The 20,635-nt window shown below is 40.7% G+C and overlaps 1 protein-coding gene across 1 annotated transcript in view; it reads right to left on the bottom strand.

Annotated features, from left to right (window-relative positions):
* LOC112219885 (E3 ubiquitin-protein ligase rnf213-alpha) overlaps positions 1–20,635 on the bottom strand; it is a 68,485-nt gene that overhangs the window by 32,188 nt on the left and 15,662 nt on the right. The window contains exons 16-37 of the mRNA XM_042302719.1: positions 19,391–20,609; positions 18,945–19,126; positions 17,809–17,964; positions 14,119–17,694; positions 13,906–14,030; positions 13,714–13,815; positions 13,466–13,590; positions 13,222–13,344; positions 11,431–11,489; positions 11,140–11,293; positions 10,903–11,044; positions 10,542–10,739; positions 9,291–9,421; positions 9,017–9,174; positions 6,830–7,036; positions 5,678–5,865; positions 3,741–3,861; positions 3,541–3,638; positions 2,865–3,019; positions 2,471–2,632; positions 2,280–2,382; positions 2,055–2,169 (exon numbers count right to left, since the gene is read on the bottom strand). Coding sequence (XP_042158653.1) covers positions 2,055–2,169; positions 2,280–2,382; positions 2,471–2,632; positions 2,865–3,019; positions 3,541–3,638; positions 3,741–3,861; positions 5,678–5,865; positions 6,830–7,036; positions 9,017–9,174; positions 9,291–9,421; positions 10,542–10,739; positions 10,903–11,044; positions 11,140–11,293; positions 11,431–11,489; positions 13,222–13,344; positions 13,466–13,590; positions 13,714–13,815; positions 13,906–14,030; positions 14,119–17,694; positions 17,809–17,964; positions 18,945–19,126; positions 19,391–20,609 — 7,599 coding nt within the window. The remainder of the gene's footprint in view (positions 1–2,054; positions 2,170–2,279; positions 2,383–2,470; positions 2,633–2,864; positions 3,020–3,540; positions 3,639–3,740; positions 3,862–5,677; positions 5,866–6,829; positions 7,037–9,016; positions 9,175–9,290; positions 9,422–10,541; positions 10,740–10,902; positions 11,045–11,139; positions 11,294–11,430; positions 11,490–13,221; positions 13,345–13,465; positions 13,591–13,713; positions 13,816–13,905; positions 14,031–14,118; positions 17,695–17,808; positions 17,965–18,944; positions 19,127–19,390; positions 20,610–20,635) is intronic.

Raw genomic sequence — 20,635 nt, 5'->3', positions numbered from 1 at the left:
GGAACCTGTTCACCGGACGTGCTACCATGTCCCGGACCTGCTGTTTTCGACTCCCTCTCTACCGCGCCTGCTGTCTCTAACGCTGAATGATCGGCTATGGAAAAACATTTACTTGAGGTGCTGAACTGTTGCACCCTCTACAACCACTGTTGCACCCTCTACAACCACTGTTGCACCCTCTACAACCACTGTTGCACCCTCTACAACCACTGTAGACTATTATTATTATTTGACCCTAATGGTCATCTATGAACATTTAAACATCTTGGCCCCTGTTCTGTTATAATCTCCACCCGGCACAGCCAGAAGAGGACTGGCCAACCCTTCATAGCCTGGTTCCTCTCTAGGTTTCTTCCTAGGTTCCTGCCTTTCTAGGGAGTTTTTCCTAGCCACCGTGCTTCTACATCTGCATTGCTTGCTGTTTGGGGTTTTAGGCTGGGTTTCTGTACAGCACTTTGTGACATCGGCTGATGTAAAAAGGGCTTTATAAATACATTTTGAAAATACATAAAAATACATTTTGATTGATTGACTCTGTACCAGTGCCCTGTATATACAGGAGACATTTGAGACGTGGAATGTGTGTGTGTGCCATTCAGAGAGTGAATCGGCAAGACAAAATCTGTAAGACAAAATCTGTAAGTGCCTTTAAACCGGTTATGGTAGTAGTAGTTATGGTAGTAGGTGCCAGGCGCACCGGTTTGAGAATGTCAAGAACTGCAACGATGCTGGGGTTTTTCACACTCAACAGTTTCTCCTGTGTATCAAGAATGGTCCACCACCCCAAAGGACATCCAGCCAACTTGACACAACTGTGGGAAGCAGTGGAGTCAACATGGACCAGCATACCTGTGGAACACTTTCGACACCTTGTATAGTCCCATGTCCCAATGAATTGAGGCTGTTCTGAGGGAAAAAGGGGGTGCAACTCCATATTAGGAGGGTGTTCTTAATGTTTTGTCATTCAGTGTATACTATATATATACTATAGGAACACATACAGTAGCATACATACATACAGTAGCAGTCTGAGGATGTATATTTTCTTCTTGGTTTATCAGAGGGTCAGGTGACGTCATCTGCTTTTGGTAAATAACCTGACCAATCACAGAGATTGACTTGGTGGTTGTAAAAACAACTTCCTCATTTCCAGAGATCTGATTGGTCTCAAATCTATCCAATACGGAAATAGTGTTTAACATTGCAGGAACTTCACCAATATGACTAAATTAAAATAGCCATATTGTTTAGATGCATTATCTGAATCTGTGGATTACCATTGACCATGAACTGCCACATATCTAAATGAGTTTTGTTTAGATGCATTATCTGAATCTGTGGATTACCATTGACCAAGAACTGCCACATATCTAAATGAGTTTTGTTTAGATGCATTATCTGAATCTGTGGATTACCATTGACCAAGAACTGCCACATATCTAAATGAGTTTTGTTTAGATGCATTATCTGAATCTGTGGATTACCATTGACCAAGAACTGCCACATATCTAAATGAGTTTTGTTTCTAAAGTGACTTTGAGATTCTGAAAGTAAATGAAAAGCGCTATATAAAATAAATATGGTATTATTTATTTATTACCGTATTTAAACAACGTAGATGACACCTTTAACATTGAATTACTCCTCCAGATGTTTTATGTAGTTTGTTTTATTGACTTTCCTAATTGCAGAACGCAATTCATAATTAGCTGATTTGTATTATTCCCCAAGCATCCTGGAAAAATGCTTGAATGAGAAATTATGATTTGCCACAAAATTATATTGGTGGTTTATTTTTTTTGCTCATTTGAATTGATAACAATTATTGTAAGTAACTTCATTGTTACCCTGAATGATTTAATATAGAAATTAAGACTGCTGTGCAGCCTCCTTTTTACAGTGATTTTTTAAACCGTCGTTCCCACAATCCACTGTTTGGGAACATTTGTACTAATTCAATGGCTCTAACATTTTATCAACAGTGCATAATGATCTTCACAATCAGATAAATGCTGATTTCTATTGCTAATTTAAATGTGGAATTGTGTTCATACCTCCATGCAGTTTATGTATAGGGAATAAAGTTCAGTTTTTCTTGATTCCTCCAAGATATCACTCTTCTCAACTTCGGTCAGATGCTGCTGCAGGTGACCTTTGACATCATCAAAGCTTCAAGACAAAACATACAAAAACCCCATTCAATTAACTTTTTTTTTTTGGTATCTTGATAAACTTAACCCCATGAAATAAAAAGCGGACAACCAGCACTTGTAACTCACCTGTACTTGAGCAGGAGTTTCAGCACGACTGACCAAACCATTGGACTTTTGTCCACATCAACACCGAAGGGAGAGATTGCCTTGGTTGGTCTGCGAAAAGGTCCTGGTAAAGAAAACGGATGTAAGAAATACAAAAAAAACACACATTTCTCCATCATGCGGATACAAGCTGTCAGACAGCAGGAGGATACCTCTGATATTGAGAGCAGACTGAGCCTCCACCATGAGTAAGTTCAGCAGGTGGAAGAGCAGGTGAAGCAGTTTGATGAATAACAACCAAACCGATCCAACAAACCATTGGAGGTTGTCCACAGACTGATCAAAGCGAGAGCGCCTCTGAATCTGTCGACGTCCTGGCCGAGAGGGACACAAAATAACACACAAATATTAGATTTGCGAACACTGAAGGGACACAATGGCCTGTCCAAAAAAAAAAAAAAAAACATTTGATTTGAAAATCTGATGGAATTTGTGGAACTTTTGCCATATTGTTTCACACTTATCGCGTTCTTTCAGATCCGAAAACGCATAGAATTTAAGGGGTTGTTTTTGCCTGGGACAATCCGTCAGACGGAAGGAGGGTACCTGTGATGACAGGACTAGATTGAGCCTCCACTGTGAGGAAGGACAACAGGTGGAGGATGATGGCCGTACAGGGCGGACAGTTGTCCTTGAAGCAAACCGTAGAGACCAGGTCGATGAAGAAAGCACTGCACTTCTTCTTGAACTGCTTGGCATTCCTGCACAATAAAACAATGAAAAGAGGTGGGGTTTGTGTCCAAAATGTCCATTTCAGTTCAGGATAAAACGAAGGTACACATCGTCGTGAAGAGTGACATTTAAAATGTTCGAATTGGTGCTTCAACTCTGAATAAAACCTTTACTGATGTCACCAATAGCCACTCACCCATTATCAAGATATATCTGTGTTGCCAATGCGTGCTAGCGACAGAGAATCTTTGAAAATCAATTGATTCAACACGCGATTAACTAAGATGTACTTGAGAGCATTCCACTCTACCATAGACTCCTGTCTAAATCTACCTTGTACAGTACACACAGGATTTACAGGCAGTAATCTGATTGGTTTATTAATCTTTCAAGCTTCTCTGACACTAGCACACAGTGGTTTGTATGGCTATTAAGAGTGAGAATTGGCGTTATGGTAATTACATTTAGAATCGTCAGTGGTAAATCAAGCAGTAGTTGACTAGCTGAAACGTAACCTTAATGATTTAATCGTCAACATGAGTTCTCTCACCATTTGTTTTCAACTGCTTCTTCTCTGCAGGCCTTAAGTATATTGAGTACTTCCTCAAACGCCTGTTTCATTTTAACATTGGCATCCCTCTCCAGTACCTTGATTAATTAAAAAGAGTTCAAAATAAAATAAAATGTTGTTATACAATTTCTCTACATTAGATTAAATATAAACAGAGAAGAGGATAAGATGAATCTCACGTGGCACAACCGTCGTACGGATGCCAAAACGAAAGGCTTCAACCTCTTGTCCACTTTCTCGACGCCCAGCAACAAGTGCTCCACAAATAGAGACAGGACGAAGATACGATTCCATCTGCTCCTACAGGGACCAGAAAACCACCACTCATGTTGTAGCAGCATCTAATCTTATGTACATGTACTGGAATGTGACTTTTTCCATGTACAGAACAGTAGTTAATTACCTATATATGAATGTATAGAACAGTAGTTAATTACCTATATATTAATGTACAGAACAGTAGTTGACAGTTACCTATATATTAATGTACAGAACAGTAGTTAATTACCTATATATTCATGTACAGAACAGTAGTTAATTACCTATATATTAATGTATAGAACAGTAGTTAATTACCTATATATTAATGTATAGAACAGTAGTTAATTACCTATATATTCATGTACAGAACAGTAGTTAATTACCTATATATTAATGTATAGAACAGTAGTTGATAGTTACCTATATATTCATGTACAGAACAGTAGTTAATGACCTATATATTAATGTACAGAACAGTAGTTAATTACCTATATATTAATGTATAGAACAGTAGTTGACAGTTACCTATATATTCATGTACAGAACAGTAGTTAATGACCTATATATTAATGTACAGAACAGTAGTTAATTACCTATATATTAATGTATAGAACAGTAGTTAATGACCTATATATTAATGTATAGAACAGTAGTTAATGACCTATATATTAATGTACAGAACAGTAGTTAATTACCTATATATTAATGTATAGAACAGTAGTTAATTACCTATATATTAATGTACAGAACAGTAGTTAATTACCTATATATTAATGTACAGAACAGTAGTTAATTACCTATATATTAATGTACAGAACAGTAGTTAATTACCTATATATTAATGTATAGAACAGTAGTTAATGACCTATATATTAATGTATAGAACAGTAGTTAATTACCTATATATTAATGTACAGAACAGTAGTTAATTACCTATATATTAATGTATAGAACAGTAGTTAATTACCTATATATTCATGTACAGAACAGTAGTTAATTACCTATATATTCATGTATAGAACAGTAGTTAATTACCTATATATTAATGTATAGAACAGTAGTTAATTACCTATATATTAATGTATAGAACAGTAGTTAATTACCTATATATTCATGTACAGAACAGTAGTTAATTACCTATATATTCATGTACAGAACAGTAGTTAATTACCTATATATTAATGTATAGAACAGTAGTTAATTACCTATATATTCATGTACAGAACAGTAGTTAATTACCTATATATTAATATATAGAACAGTAGTTAATTACCTATATATTCATGTACAGAACAGTAGTTAATTACCTATATATTAATGTACAGAACAGTAGTTGAAAGTTACCTATATATTAATGTACAGAACAGTAGTTGACAGTTACCTATATATTAATGTACAGAACAGTAGTTGACAGTTACCTATATATTAATGTACAGAACAGTAGTTGACAGTTACCTATATATTAATGTACAGAACAGTAGTTGACAGTTACCTATATATTAATGTACAGAACAGTAGTTGACAGTTACCTATATATTAATGTACAGAACAGTAGTTGACAGTTACCTATATATTCATGTATAGAACAGTAGTTGACAGTTACTTAGCTCGATCGTGTATATGCAATAGAATGTCCTATGGGATTAAATATAAATATATTAAATCATATAAATATTGTATTTCAAATGTATAGTAGGTCTGGCGTGTCATCTTCGCCATCCATCCTGTTTGTAACGCGTACTAACGGGTATGATGTGTTGTTTGTGTCATTTATGGAAGGCGATGCCTAAGGACGACTGAATTTACATCTTCGGACGGACAATTATTAATTATACTCTAATCCCGTTGAACTCACTGGACTCTGCAGACCATGGCCTTGCTTCTCTCCCCATAGTGTCTACGACTCTCCTCAGAACAGACCAGCTCTATGGGCACCTGGAGTCTCTTGACCTGCCTGAGCCAGTGTAGCCGTTGGGCATCTGTGTCCAGAGCCTGAGGCTCCAGGTGTTCCACACAGGCCAATGCCGCATACACGTCCAGGACCTGGCGAGCAGTGAGGGATAGAGGATAATGCTGAAAACGCCCTTTAAATGTAGTGAGGGATAGAGGATAATGCTGAAAACACACTTTAAATATAGTGAGGGATAGAGGATAATGCCAAAATACCCCTTTAGACAGCGAGGGAAAGAGGATAATGCTGAAAAACACCCTTTAGATATAGTGATGGATAGAGGATAATGCTGAAAATGCCCTTTAAATATAGCGAGGGATAGAGGATAATGCTGAAAACCCCCTTTAAATATAGTGAGGGATAGAGGATAATGCTGGAAAACTCCCTTTAAATATAGTGAGGGATTGCGGATAATGCTGAAAACACACTTTAAATATAGTGAGGGATAGAGGATAATGCTGAAAACGTCCTTTAAATATAGTGAGGGATAGAGGATAATGCTGAAAACACACTTTAAATATAGTGAGGGATAGAGGATAATGCTGAAACATCCTTTAAATATAGTGAGGGATAGAGGATAATGCTGAAACTCCCCTTAGATACAGTGAGGGATAGAGGATAATGCCGAAAATACCCCCCTTAGATATAATGAAGGATAGATGATAATGCTGAAAAACAATTTAGATGTAGTGAGGGATAGAGGATAATGCTACAAAAAACACCATGTAGATAGTGAGGGATAGAGAATAATGCTGCAAAAACCCTTTAGATAGTGAGGGATAGAGAATAATGCTGCAAAAACCCTTTAGATAGTGAGGGAAAGAGGATAATGCTGAAAACAGCCTTTAGATATACTTGTATAAACTCACAGCATCATGTACATTATTTGAGCAACTATTGACGTCCTTTATGCAAACAGTGACCGTTAACAATAAGAGTTGGCTAGGCAACGAAACAGGCTTTTTTCTCCTTCTTACTTTTACCGTACTTGTATTGATATCAATTGGGCCTTTTTTTCTTTTTACATGAGAATGTAGTACCCTAGTATATACTCACCAGCTCCATCCCTTCTCTGATGTGTGTGTTCGCCAGGAGGCCCTGACCCACTCGGGGGATGCTGATCATTCTGGACAAGTTCTGTAGGCGGTTCTTAAACTGGTTGTAAGCATCATGGACCCAGGGCAGAGAGGCCACCTCCGTACACATAGCCTCATGACCTAGTCGCAGCTCGTTCACACAACAGGTCAAGGCGCCACAAAGGAGCTAGATTGTTGCGTACAGACACACACACACACACCTCAAGATATTACACATCCCTCTTGACAACCTGGAATGAACTTTGGAAAAATAATCATCATTTTCCCTATATTAATTTAGCTGCTAAATCATGGCCTCCACTCTCTTTAAAAAAAAAACTATTTTCTACATTGTAGAATAATAGTGAAGACATCAAAAACTATGAAATAACACATATGGAGCCATGTAGTAACCAAAAGAAGTGGTAAACAAATCAAAATATATTTTATATTTGAGATTATTCAACGTAGCCACCCTTTACCTTGACAGATTTGCACACTCTTGGCATTCTCTCAACCTGCTTCATGACGTAGTCACCTGGAATGCAATTTAATTAACAGGTGGGCCTTGTTAAAAGTTAATTTGTGGAATTTCTAAATGTGTTTGAGCCAATCAGTTGTTTTGACAAACTAGGGGTGGTATACAGAAGAAGTCCATATTATGGCAAGAACAGCGCAAATGAGCAAAGAGAAATGACAGTCCATCATTACTTTAAGACATGAAGGTAAAGAACTTCAAGCGCAGTTGCAAAAACCATCAAGCACTATAATGAAACTGGCTCTCATGAGGACCGGCACAGGAAAGGAAGACCCAGAGTTATCCCTGCTGCAGAGGATAAGTTCATTAGTGTTACCAGCCTCAGAATGCAGCCCAAATAAATGCTTCACAGAGTTCAAGTAACAGACACATCTCAACAGCAACTGTTCAGAAGAGACTGTGTGAATCAGGCCTTCATGGTCGAATTTCTGCAAAGAAACTACTACTAAAGGACACCAATAACAATAAGAGGCTTGCTCGGGCCAAGAAACACGAGCAATGGACATTAGATGAGACCAAATTTGAGGTTTTTGGTTCCAACCGCTGTCTCTTTGTGAGACGCATAGTAGGTGAATGGATGATCTCTGCATGTGTGGTTCACACTGTGAAGCAAGGAGGAGGTGTGATGGTGCTTTTCTGGTGACACTATCAATGATTTATTTAGATTTCAAGGCACACTTAACCAGCATGGCTACCACAGCATTCTGCAGAGATACAGCCTCCCATCTGATTTGGGCTTAGTGGGACTATCATTTGTTTTTCAACAGGACAATGATCCAACACACCTCCAGGCTGTTTAAGGGCTATTTGACCAAGAAGGAGAGTGATGGAGTGCGGCATCAGATGACCTGGCCTCCACAATCACCGGACCTCAACCCGATTGAGATGGTTTGGGATGAGATGGACTGCAGAGTGAAGGAAAAGCAGCCAACAAGCGCTCAGCATATGTGGGAACTCCTTCAAGAATGTTGGAAAAGCATTCCAGGTGAAGCTGGTTGAGACAGCAAGCGTGTGCCAAGCTGTCATCAAGGCAAAGGATGGCTACGTTGAAGAATCTCAACTATAAAACATATTTTGATTTGTTTAACACTTTTCTTTTGGTTACTACATGATTCCATATGTGTTATTTCATAGTTTTAATGTCTTCACTAGTATTCTACAATGTAGAAAATAGTAAAAAATAAAGAAAAACCATTGAATGAGTAGACGCATGGGGCCCCCATTCATTTTGTTATAATTTTTTGATTCACTTAAATAGCATAAGGATACGGCATAAGCCATGACAGAATTGGTAGAATTGCAGAAACTGTCAAAAAAAAAAAGTTAAATTTTTTTTAACCTTTATTTAACTAGGCAAGTCATTTAAGAACACATTCTTATTTTCAATGATGGCCTGGGAACAGTGGGTTAACTGCCTGTTCAGGGGCAGAACGACAGATTTGTACCTTGTCAGCTCAGGGGTTTGAACTTGCAACCTTTCGGTTACTAGTCCAATGCTCTAACCACTAGGCTACCCTGCCGCCCCAAAATGTCCCAACCCCTCTCTCTATGCTAACCTTGCCACCGCTGCTGAAAAATATCATAGGGGAAACACTGAATCATGGCCGAAAGTGCAAAGAGAAATCCAACCTGTAGGTCCTCTGCACAAGTCACATTCATGGTCATGGTAATGAAATCCTGCAGGTATCTGTGGAAAAGCTCTGTCTGCATCTCATTGTCCGCTATCGCAATGTAGCGGCCCAGAGGAGTCTTCCCAAAAAACTCCTCCAACTGCCTCTGACTTTGGCCTGTCAAACAATAGGGAAACAAAAATAAATTGTAACAGTGCAATGCATAGGTTACACTATGATGATGACACACACCCCACCCCCCCTGCCACAGATGTGTTCTGATAAGCTACTACCTTCATGTTGCAGAGCATAAATCCAGAGCTCATTCAGGTAGTCCTTGATCCTCCAGCTGAAGGGCATGATGCAGCTGATATTCTTGTCTATTGGGATGTTATTCTGGACCAGGAAGGTCTTGGATGTAGCACTGGGACAAGGATAGGTTGATTTACAATGGAATTACATTAAAAAAATATATAAGGCAGGGGAGTCATTTCCCCCAACCAAAAATTGTCGATTCCCAATTCCTAACAGTAGTGGGAATCAGAATAGATTCCTTCACGAGGAATCAATTATTTTTCAAGAATCGATTCCTGCCACTTTAAAAATGGTACTTTCCATCAAATTTCAGGTTTTGTGAGTGTTATTATTTTTTGTTGGTTGTGTGCAATTTTGATAATGGCACATGGGTTCAGGTAGAAAATGTATATTTTCCATTCCTATAAATAGCAAATACATATTATTATACTTGTGTGAACATTGTTTTGTACCGCTATTGCTATGGAATCAACTCTTGGAATCGATTTCCAAATCGAGGAATCAACTCTTGGAATCGCTTAAATATTTCTGGATAGCCTTGTCGCCAGACTGATTCTGTTTTGGACATAGCAGGAATAGAACCCAGGCTAATGCATTTCAGAGAGTTGGGATTCCCATTCCATTTAAATTTAGAAAGTAAACCTAATTCCAATTCCACATTTTCCATATTACCATGAGCACAATGGGAACGAGAAGGCATGTATGTGTATGGCTCAAACACGGAAAACAAAAATGGAATATAACGTTGGCGGATAAAGTTCGGAATGACACAATTGAATGTGTACAACGTTTAGAAGACCTGCGTCACTAAACTGAGAGCTTTGATGTTTCTAAAAAAGGACGTATTTCTGTGTTTTTGGAGCCTTTGTTCATGTTTTATCCCCCCGAAACTGCAAAATAAACCCGAGGAAGTCTATCGCTGGTGGGGTACCTTTCTCAAAACTAAAGAGAAAGCTAACTTGTCCTTTAATTTAGGTTATAGACCAGCTATGGTGGAGTAAATGAATGTCAATAGCCAATATACTGCAAAGAAGATCTAAGTATAAGTGAAATAAACATTTCTAAGTAGCTGAGCAGAGGCAGGCACTCTCACGAGATTTGGTTCTGGGTGCCGAGACGAAGAACATCCAACTGTACGTGATTAATACGTCGTCCAATTAAAATGTTACATTTTCACAATGAATAAGACCATAAAGAAAACAATGCACCTTGTCACTGAGGCCACTTACTTGTTGTCCACACTAGAATAGGGAAAGGGAACATCAAGTAGTTTATCGTCCCCAAAGATGTCTAACCACAATCTCTTTATTGGCTCTTCAGAGTTGGTGTCCAGCAGGAGGTCTAGATTACCATCACGGTCAATGACGGAGACCAGTTGTGCCAAAAGTGGAATGACTACCGCCTGAAGTCGTTTCCATAGGGTTTGTCTGTTAAAGCATAAAACTAGCTTAGTAAGGCACCGAGTAAACAGCTACATTGTGTTATTCAAGTCTAGAAAATTATTTTTCCCAGTAAGTATTTTGACATCTTTCACAAGCATATGGATGGGGTTTGTGTCTCTCAAATCATTGGTGAATAGTGCTCACTCACCTAAATGTCCCTCCCTCATGCAAGGCATCAATGTTGGAAGCCTCACTAATGACCCAGTTTTTTGTTAAGTTAGTGTTTTTTTCCCGAGTTTCCAGTAAAGAGTGGAGCCGTCTCTTAACAATTCTCAGAAATCCAGCTGTTCCTTAAACGTGAATTAGAAACAGTCGGATTAATGTGAACGGATAACATTACTAAAAAAACAAAACAACGGAATAACTTGTTGCTCAGCTCTACTACCTTGTTTTTCTTCGTTGTCGGTCAGGAGAGTCAGTAGGATCTCCACTCTCCTGGTGTTGCGGAACCCACCCTCCATCTGATCTCTGAGCATGCCCACTGCGCTCTGCACACAGCTACGCAGCAACAGTGTGGTGTCCAGGACATCCTTCCAGGCCTACAGAAGGTAGAGAGAACCCAAGGAAAATGAAAGTGCTAAAATATATATATATATATCTATATATATATATATTTATATATATATTTGTGTGTGATCAGTCTATCAAATTGCAGATGAGTTTGGATATTACTCACTGTTTGGCCTTCAAATTCCATGTCATGTTTATCTGTCCCAGTGTACATGTCCTCCAAACCTGCCCAAAATGTAAGAACGTTTTTGTAATTGTAAGTAAACAAACTTTCTTTTAGGGGAAGTGTCATACAGATCTCAGTTAGTACTTCCTGACATGGGATGAGATCATGAAATTATACTTTGTCTACTTTGCTCTGCATTTACATCAATCACATCTATTTTATGAAGCCAGTTTTCACATCAACAGTTGTAAAGCACAGAGTGCTGTACAGATAACCAGCCTAAAACCCCAAACAGCAAGCAATGCAGATGCAGAAGCACAGTGGCAAGGGGGGCTGTGCTGGGTGGAGATTTAAGAGTACATGTGGCCTTGGGCCTCCCGAGTGGAGTAGTGGTCTAAAGTATTGCAGTGCTAGCTAGAGATCCTGGTTCGGGTCCAGGCTCTGTCACAGCCGGCCGCGACCGGGAGACCCTTGGGGCGGCGCACAATTGGCCCAGCGTCGTCCGGGTTAGGGGAGGGTTTGGCCAGCAGGGATGTTCTTATCCCATCGTGCACTAGCGACTCCTGTGGCGGGCTGGGTGCAGTGCACGCTGACACGGTGGACCACCTGTACGGTGTTTCCTCCGTCACATTGGTGTGGCTGGCTTCCGGGTTAAGCGGGCATTGTGTCAAGAAGCAGTGCGGCTTGGCTGGATTGTGTTTCGGAAGGACACACGGCTCTCGACCTTCGGCCTCTCCCGAGTCCATACGGGAGTTGCAACGATGGGACAAGACTGTAAACTACCAATTGGAAACCACGAAATTGGGGAGAAAATAAATGAAAAAAGAGCACGTGTGGCCATTAAAAGGCCTTATCGTTATTCAACACATTCAAGACGATCAGCGATGACAGGTATAATATGGTTATTATCATTATTATATGGTTATTATCTGACCCTGGTATAGAGGGTGCAACAGGTCATCACCTCAGGAGTCAATGAGTATGTTTACATGCACACCAATCATTCGATATTAAACTGTTTATGGCAATAGGTAGATTATGCAATAGGCATTTGAACAACTTTAACTCTGCTTATCGTAAAATCGGTGTAAGCAGACGCTGATTAAAAGCCCTGGTTTTCTGAGCAATCTGAGGGATAGAGGATAATGCTGAAAACACACTTTAAATATAGTGAGGGATAGAGGATAATGCTGAAAACACACTTTAAATATAGTGAGGGATAGAGGATAATGCTGAAAACACACTTTAAATATAGTGAGGGATAGAGGATAATGCTAAAAACACCCTTTAAATATAGTGATTATTGCATAATCAATCTTTTAGAACTATTAGGACATACTAACGCCTTAAATCTGCATTCCAGCGGTGCGTTTGATCTGCGCATGTGCTAGCACCAGCCGAGAGCCTCCCTCTATAGCACGAGCGGTGTGTTCTCGGAACAACTAAATGTATGTCTTAGAAGTAGTTTTCATATACAAACGTTATATGTCCGAACTCAGAATAAAATATGATTCCCAAAAAATAACATGGTCGCTGAGGTAGAACGTTTATTTTGATTGGAGATTTTCTGCATTTATCAGTGTCATCGGGGTAGCCTGATTTCAGATGTGTCCATGTAAACATGATTATTAAAGAAATCGTTCTTCTTGAAAAGCATGTAAATGTTTTTAGACAAACTATTATATTCATCTCATTATTGTGTGCATGTAAACGCACTCAAGTGTCAGAAGGATTTTCATAGCCGATCATTTACATAATCACAACACAGCTTTTAAAATTTGTTTTATATACCTTGAGGCTGATCCCGCCTTTCCTCAAACAGTTGACAGATGGCAAGGTTCCGCAAGACTCTGAGATCTGAAACAATATCTTTGGATCTTCTGAGGTCATCAATGTGAACAGATGTCCAGGGGCCTATTGGCAGAAAATGACATGACATTTTCTGATTCCATGTTCCATTTTTTAAATTTTTTTTATTATTATTATTTTTTTATCACAACAAGGCTTTAAAAATGTATTGATAAGATCATCTCACCTCCATGAAATCCAACAAAGGAAGTGCCACTGTCCAATCTGAACAGTTTGGTAATGAAGTAGACAAACACCTTGCCTTCAATCTCTTCATGTTTAGATTTGTTGATTTCATTTATGGCAGAGTACCTGAAAACAATGAAACCTTTTCTCAGATAGTATCTTCATTTTGTTTACAGATATTTATGAAATTAGATTGACCCTAGATTTCATTTATTTGCAGATATATATATGAAACTATATTGACTTTACTTTGCAGATGCAATGACACTTGCATTGTGTGATGCTTCATACAAATCTGACTGAATAATGAGTAGTTTGTTGCTAGATGCATCTCCAGGTGTCAGAAATTCCCTAGGGGGAAAACAACTACGTTAACTGGAGAAAAAAACAACAACACTAAATATATGATTTACAGACCTAAAACATTTAAAATAAGTCAACCTGATCTTCTTGCGGAAAGAGAGCTCTGTGTCAAACTGCTGTAGTGACAGGAGCTCTACATTGTGCACCACCTCCTTCAGCGGTCCAATATCCGATTCTGTCAACAGTCTGGAAAATGTTGTCACCTGAGGAAGTAAAGATAAAAAAATTAAGGGGTGGTGGAGAAATAAGACGTAAAAATGTACAGTTCAAATTCAACTACGACTAAATTACCTCTATGAAGCAGGAAGGGCTCTGCTCAACCTGTTGTGTGTGACAGACAAAGTCAGCCAAAGAGCTGTGCTTCCTCTCTTCATAGTAGAACCTGGTCAGATGGTCGATCTCCACTTTAGAGAGCCCTGTGCAGTCCAGCCGAGCCACAGAGTCCGGAGTGGCACAGTTCACCAGGATGAGTTTGGCCTCATCTAGTACTCTTCTTTGTCGGTCTGGGATGTTCATGTCTCCCCTCTGTTTCTCGGTCACTTGACGAACCACCGAGGCACACGTGTCCGCATGGAAGCCAATGAAAACATCAGGAGGTTGGTAGTTGAAGGTCTGCGGTGCAGGTGAGCTTTGTCGAAGATCTACAAACTGCCCAACCCATCTCTCCAAGTCCCCAACAATTTCCCTTTGTTCTTTACTAAGGACAGTATGGATATCCAGGTAATGTTTCTCAAGCCTGTTGATAAGAGGGATTGGAAACTGGTTGTAGACCACCTCTTTATCCTCAATGACAATGAGCCTGAAGTCTTTGTGCACTCTGCATTTGACACGATGGGTCCCCAGTCCCAGGTCAACGTACTTTTGGCCTCCTAAGCAAACGTAGTATTGGTTGAGAGCATCGTAGAGACTTTCGTATAGGTTCTGCAAGTTCAAGAGCACGACGGTTCGACCGGTTTCCATGCAGATCTTGATTCGGTTGATGTTGCGGCAGATCTGGGTGTACTCTTGGTCCTTGGGGAAGCTGGACCCAAAGATAATCTCAGGCTGGCAGCTCTCGGAGAAGAAAGTCTGCTGCAGGATCTGTAAAGCTGCGTAGTTTTTGGTCAGTAGCAGCAAATAGCGGCACTCTTCCTCCTGAGCTGAGATGTTTTGTCTCACAAGCTCAATGGCACTGATCCTCTCCAGATTTGGATTGATCTTAAGTGTTTCGGTGAAGACTGTGACCGCGTCCACATCATCTCTTCCACTGAAGTTCCTCAGTACCGCCTCCACAATCTTCTCTGCACTAGGGATCTGCTCTGAGGCCTTGGTAATTGCGAAAAGCATCTTGATTAAGCTGTAGTAGTCACGCAAACCAAAGAAACCTTTGCCTTTTTCTGGACTGATGTTTAGGAAGGCCCTGGCAAAGGGTTGAAAGAAATCTCTGACTTTCTCCAAAATCATTGTGTCAGACGAGCATATGCCTTTTGCACTCTCAATCAGCTCCTTCTCGTCAGGGTCACCGCGTGAAACAAAGATCCCTCTGTTCATCTTCGCGGGGTCCAAAGCCCAGTTGGAAATGGCAATGAATCCAACCTTCTTGTGTGGCAATGGCTCATCATCAATGCATCCTTCTTCTAGCAGAGGATGGAGGGTTTTCAGGGGCATTTTGGGAGAGTCCTCAGCCAATCCAATTTCATCCAGCACCACCACAGATATGTACTCCTTCAGGTTCTTTCCCTCCTGGAAACGAGCACATTGCTTGAACGTGTTGATGATGCCCGCTGGTGTGGAGTGAGGGCTGCACTGGAAGGACACCAGGTGAATCTGTTTCAGCCTTTTGTAGAGGTCAGAGTGTGCGGCTTGACCCTGCATGGCATCTGCCACCAAGGTTTTAGACAGCGATTTAGAACTCCCAGGTTTCCCTACCAAGAACAGAGGGATTCTTAGCTCAATGCAGATAACAATCATGAAGACGTTCTCTTTCAGAGCATTGTTTCGTGCAATTGTTTCCCCCAGTGGCACTCCACTCAGGAAAAGATCCTGCATGAGTGAGATTTCCTGCATCACCTTCAATGGGGTGTATATTCCAGTGAGATACTTGCAGATATTTTGTCGGTACTCTTCTTTGTTTTCCAAGCAGGCGTGGTAACACACGCCCACTGCCATCACCAGAGACCACAAGACTGGATCTCTTCGGATTTCTTCACGCCTCTCTGCATTTTGATTTCTCTCAAACTCCCAGAGATCGGCAAGTAGCATCTTCTGGTTTTTGTAAAACCAGACAAAAGCTTGCATGCAACGCTCAACATCCCTGAGACTTACAAAGCTACATTCATCTTTCCTTTTCCGCATGTACCTCTGTGAAGCCGACAGGACATTTGTGATCCAACTTGCATATGTCACATTGATCATGTTGGTCTGAACCACCCTCTTGACAATTTTCTTGATGTACATATTTTCAGTGTGATCATTGAGCTGTCCAAAGTCCCACACCAGAGGGATCATGCTTGGGGGCAAGGCCTGGACTCGGTACACCAACTGGCGGAGAGGGATGGACCCCAACTTTTCATCTGTCTCTTCAGCTCGGACTCTGTATCCTAGGCCAGCTGACTCCAATCTGTGAATCATCTCATCTGTGTGTTTTCTGTAAGGGTTGCATGCTGCAATGATTTGCAAGCCACATTGGGATTGCAAAGGCTCTCCTTCTACAGTATGATCACATATGACCTCCTTAATACTGCTGAGGGCGTCTGTTGTGTTGGCTTCATCAAAGAAGAGAACAGAATCAAAGCCATATCTTTGTTTGTTGTTATAAGCAATGGCTTCAGCCTCTCTGACATTGGTGTAGACCATGTCTGAGCTAGTTCCTCCGTGCACTTTGACTAGCTTCATATTCTGCGTGGTCACTGCTCTCTTCTGTAGTTCACAGAGGAAGTTGATGAGCCTCGTTTTCCCACACCCTGTCTCCCCCATGATTACAACAGGGATGCTACACCTGAACCGCATGAGAATTGCCAGCATCTTCAATATATTGTCAGTTGTAAGCTCATATGTTTCATCGGGATCAAGATGCTGCTGGATTCCCATAACATTGCAAATGCATTCAATTTTATCCTGTCTCGACAGTTCATCGAAATCAATGTTGAAAGGGACTCTCTGCAGCGTCAGGCCGTCAAACAGTTTTTTGGTCATGATGTTTCTTTTGATCACACTCCCCGTGGATGGATCAACGGCATCTACCCAGTTTTCTTTATTGGGCTGAAGGTGAAAGCCAATGAAGGTCATTGACATGTGGTCATCATTGAAGAAGATGTAGGGATGTGGTTCTGACTCCCATCTCTTTCTGATCCGGAAGGGTGCCAAGTCTTCTTCTTGTAGTCCGGTTGTCTGCTGTTTCCCAGGGCTCTGGTCAGAGATGCTGAGTGAAGGAGTAGCGAAATCTTTGGCCATCAGAATCATGAAGTCCACCACAAAGTTCTTGAATCCCTGAAGAGTGTCCCCGGTGATAGAGGCGTCACAGAAGATGGACGTCTCACAGTCTCGCAGCTGAAGGTTAAGGAACCATGTAAAATTCCTCAACTCCGCCCACGAGGGGTCCTTCATTCCACAGTACAGAAGGAGCAACTGGAGACATTTGACATGGCTCCCTTCAACTCCACTGTACATAAATCTGTCCAAGTTGACGTGATTATGGGATCGCGTCAGATATTGGTATGGTCGTTGGTAAGCGTCACTCTTGAACTCTTGGTCATCCATAAGTGGGCCTTCAGGCTTCGTAATGGAGGGATCCTGTTGCATCCTCATTTCCAGCTCTAGAATCTCATTGGGCGGGCGGCAGAAGATGTTTGGGAACACGGCCAGGAAGGTAAAGTTGACAGTTGCTTTCTGTAAAGAGGAGAGAAAGTGTGATTAAGAAAATCAAGAAATACATGTACATTGATTACAGGCTCTGATAACAAATGAACATTGGATAGTTTTAAAAAATTTTAAAAAGCATACCATTGTTGGTTCATTTCTGTGCTGGTTTACAGTAGACTGTAGAATCTCAATCACATACAACTGCTTGTTGCTGCATTTCCACATCCTTCCCTCAGAATCCATCAAATAGCCCAGGACCAGCAGTTTAAACAGACATTCATCAAGACCCTTCTGTACCTGTTGAACATTACATTAAAAACAATGAGGGGAAAGGAATTTACAAAAAAATACTAGATGTAATTAAGTTCAAAGTAGATTCAAGCATATTGACAATTATGTGGTTTTATGCCGGGTATACAATACGATTTTCACTCCGATTATTTTTAAACTTTCATAATTGTTGTGAAGTCCTATGATGTTATTGCAATCAGATGAAGGACATTGACGTCCGAAACGATTTTAACTCGAATCGGATATATGACGCATCAAGATTTGAAGTGTGAGCGAGAGTCACGCCTATTCCTACCAAATCCTCCAATCATAATCCACAGTTTCGGTAGTTGACCCATGACCTCACACAGAGCGTATTCAGCGCCAGCCATGGCCATTAGGACCGGTAACTGTGAGAATGACACAAGTCATCATTTGTGTGTTTTGCCTTGCTGCTCAGCACACGGTACAGCAGTTCAGAGGGTCATCAGAACTCCTTACCTATCAGTGGCTCAGCTTTTGTCTGTCCAGGAAGTTAGATTTATTGTAGTTCAACATATTTTACAAGTCACTGTTTGTATTAAATAAGTGTTTGATGTGAAAACATCACAGCTCGAAACTAAAAGCTCGCATGCAATTCGCACAAATGATTGTTGTGGGAAATCGCCAGGAAAATAGTTTCCTAAAGCCTACAAGGCAGATTCTCAGGTGCCTGTTGAACCACTACCAGGGATTCATTTGCTGTGGATTTAGGTTACAGGATTTATTAGGGGTATTCTGTTCATCATTTAAACAGGAATATTGGCGGTTGTTCATTTTAATGGTGCACGTAAACTGCTTTTTCAAAAGAAGACCATTACTAGGATAAGGGTTATTGTCTGCAATAAACATGATCAAATAATGTTAATCAATAATGTTATAATAATCAATTTCAGAGGCACAATTCTCCCCCCCCCCCACACGAGAAAACCTAACTAGCTTTAATTAATACCCCCTTATATAATTACCGTAGATGTGACATCAAAATGGAAGATGGTCAGCTCTTTCTTCCCAGGGTTGTTGAGAAGAGACTGAAGAATGACATTTTCGTCAACCGTTGGCTTGATCAAGCGAATGCATTTCAGCACTGTAGTCTTCATGAAGACGTCCTTCAGTTTTTCAAATAGCCTCTTGATATAAAGGGATTTACCTGAAAGGGTCAGCAACATGTTATTATTGAGAGGAACCAAATAAGTTGAAGAATGAGGCGTTTTAAATAAAGAGGGGCGTAACCCCAACCAAGACTTAAACCCTGGTCCAACAACTGCCAAGCCAACACCTTAACCATCCAAACATCTTGATGAGGTCACTAGATGTTGGGTTAAAGTCACTTCAATATACATGACTTACTTCTTCAGACCTTATCTACATATTACACTATTTGCAGGTGGAAATGTCTATGAAATATACTGACCAACTCCTGCTCTTTTGGACGACACAACTCCCACAAACTGTCTGTCTTTGAAGACAGCAGCAGCACTGGTCTGATCTGCTGGGACTGTATAGTGTCTGTTCAGGTAACGCTGAATCATGAGCAGGGGTTCCTGGGGTACCATGTGTAACCTGTACTGGCTGAAGGCTGAGGGAAGGTAGGTGTGCTCTCGATCCAAACTGCAGATGATCACAAGCCTGTAGTCTTTCCGGGACTGCATTGTGATACTCTTGAAAAATCTCTCGGTTTTGGAGCTCACTTCATAACTCAGCTGATCCCCGTAGAGCATGGTGTAGATCTTCTGTCCTCTGTAGCCTGGGGTGAGGCAGCGCCTGAGGAACAGCTCCACTTGCTCAAAAGGTGTGGTAGAGTTACACAGTAGCACCTCATCATAAGTAGGCAATGGCTGACATTCACTACTCATGTAAATGGAGATGCAAGATGCCAGGATCTCGTCGTGAGGGCAAACAATAAGGTTTGGGCTCCCAATAGCTAGGCCCTTGGGCAGATCCCTTTGAATAGGTTTTTCATTCCATTTTTTGGGCAAATATTTATATTCCTTTTTGTTGGCCAATATTTCTAAAAATCTTCCAAAGCTTCTGACATCAAGAGTGTCTGGAAGAAAGTTCTTCATGTCTCTCATGTAGTCATTCCAAATCAGATTCACTTTTCCTGAGCCAATTTCTTGTTCGATGAGACTGCTTGACACTTCAACAAAGGTGTGAAATTCAACTTCCTCATTTTGCTCTGATTGTATGGTGAGGATCTCACTTCGCAGTGCATGGAGGGACTGCCTCAGATCAGAGGCTGTGCAGTTGGGTTTGACGAACGACAGCATCATGAGAACTTGGTCTTCAAAATCGGCCACATTTTGCTGAGTCAGCGTACTGCACAGGTAGACTATCTGCTCTGCATTGTAGTAGTTCAGGTAGTAATGGTGGGATCTCTGTTTGTCCATGAAGTCATTCCAGTACTTCAGACACTTCTCCAGCTTCCTGCACAGCTCCGGAAGCTGATCCACGATGTTGCCCTCCACCGTAATCACACTGACAACACTGCCCAGGTTAAAGTCCATGACGATGTCAGCCTCCTTACTGAGTGAACTACATTTGATGTTGGCTTTCCAGTGTCGGAACAGAGGGTTCCCAGCTGTAAACAGGGCAATGAATGCCACAGCCAATCTCTGGACACTGGCGAAAACCTAAGAAAATGAACACAAAAGTGCTT

Source organism: Oncorhynchus tshawytscha, linkage group LG20 (genome assembly GCF_018296145.1).
Source record: "Oncorhynchus tshawytscha isolate Ot180627B linkage group LG20, Otsh_v2.0, whole genome shotgun sequence".
Taxonomy (NCBI): Eukaryota; Metazoa; Chordata; class Actinopteri; order Salmoniformes; family Salmonidae; genus Oncorhynchus; species Oncorhynchus tshawytscha.
Note: the sequence above shows the minus strand (reverse complement) of the source record. Positions and strands in the feature narration are given on the sequence as shown.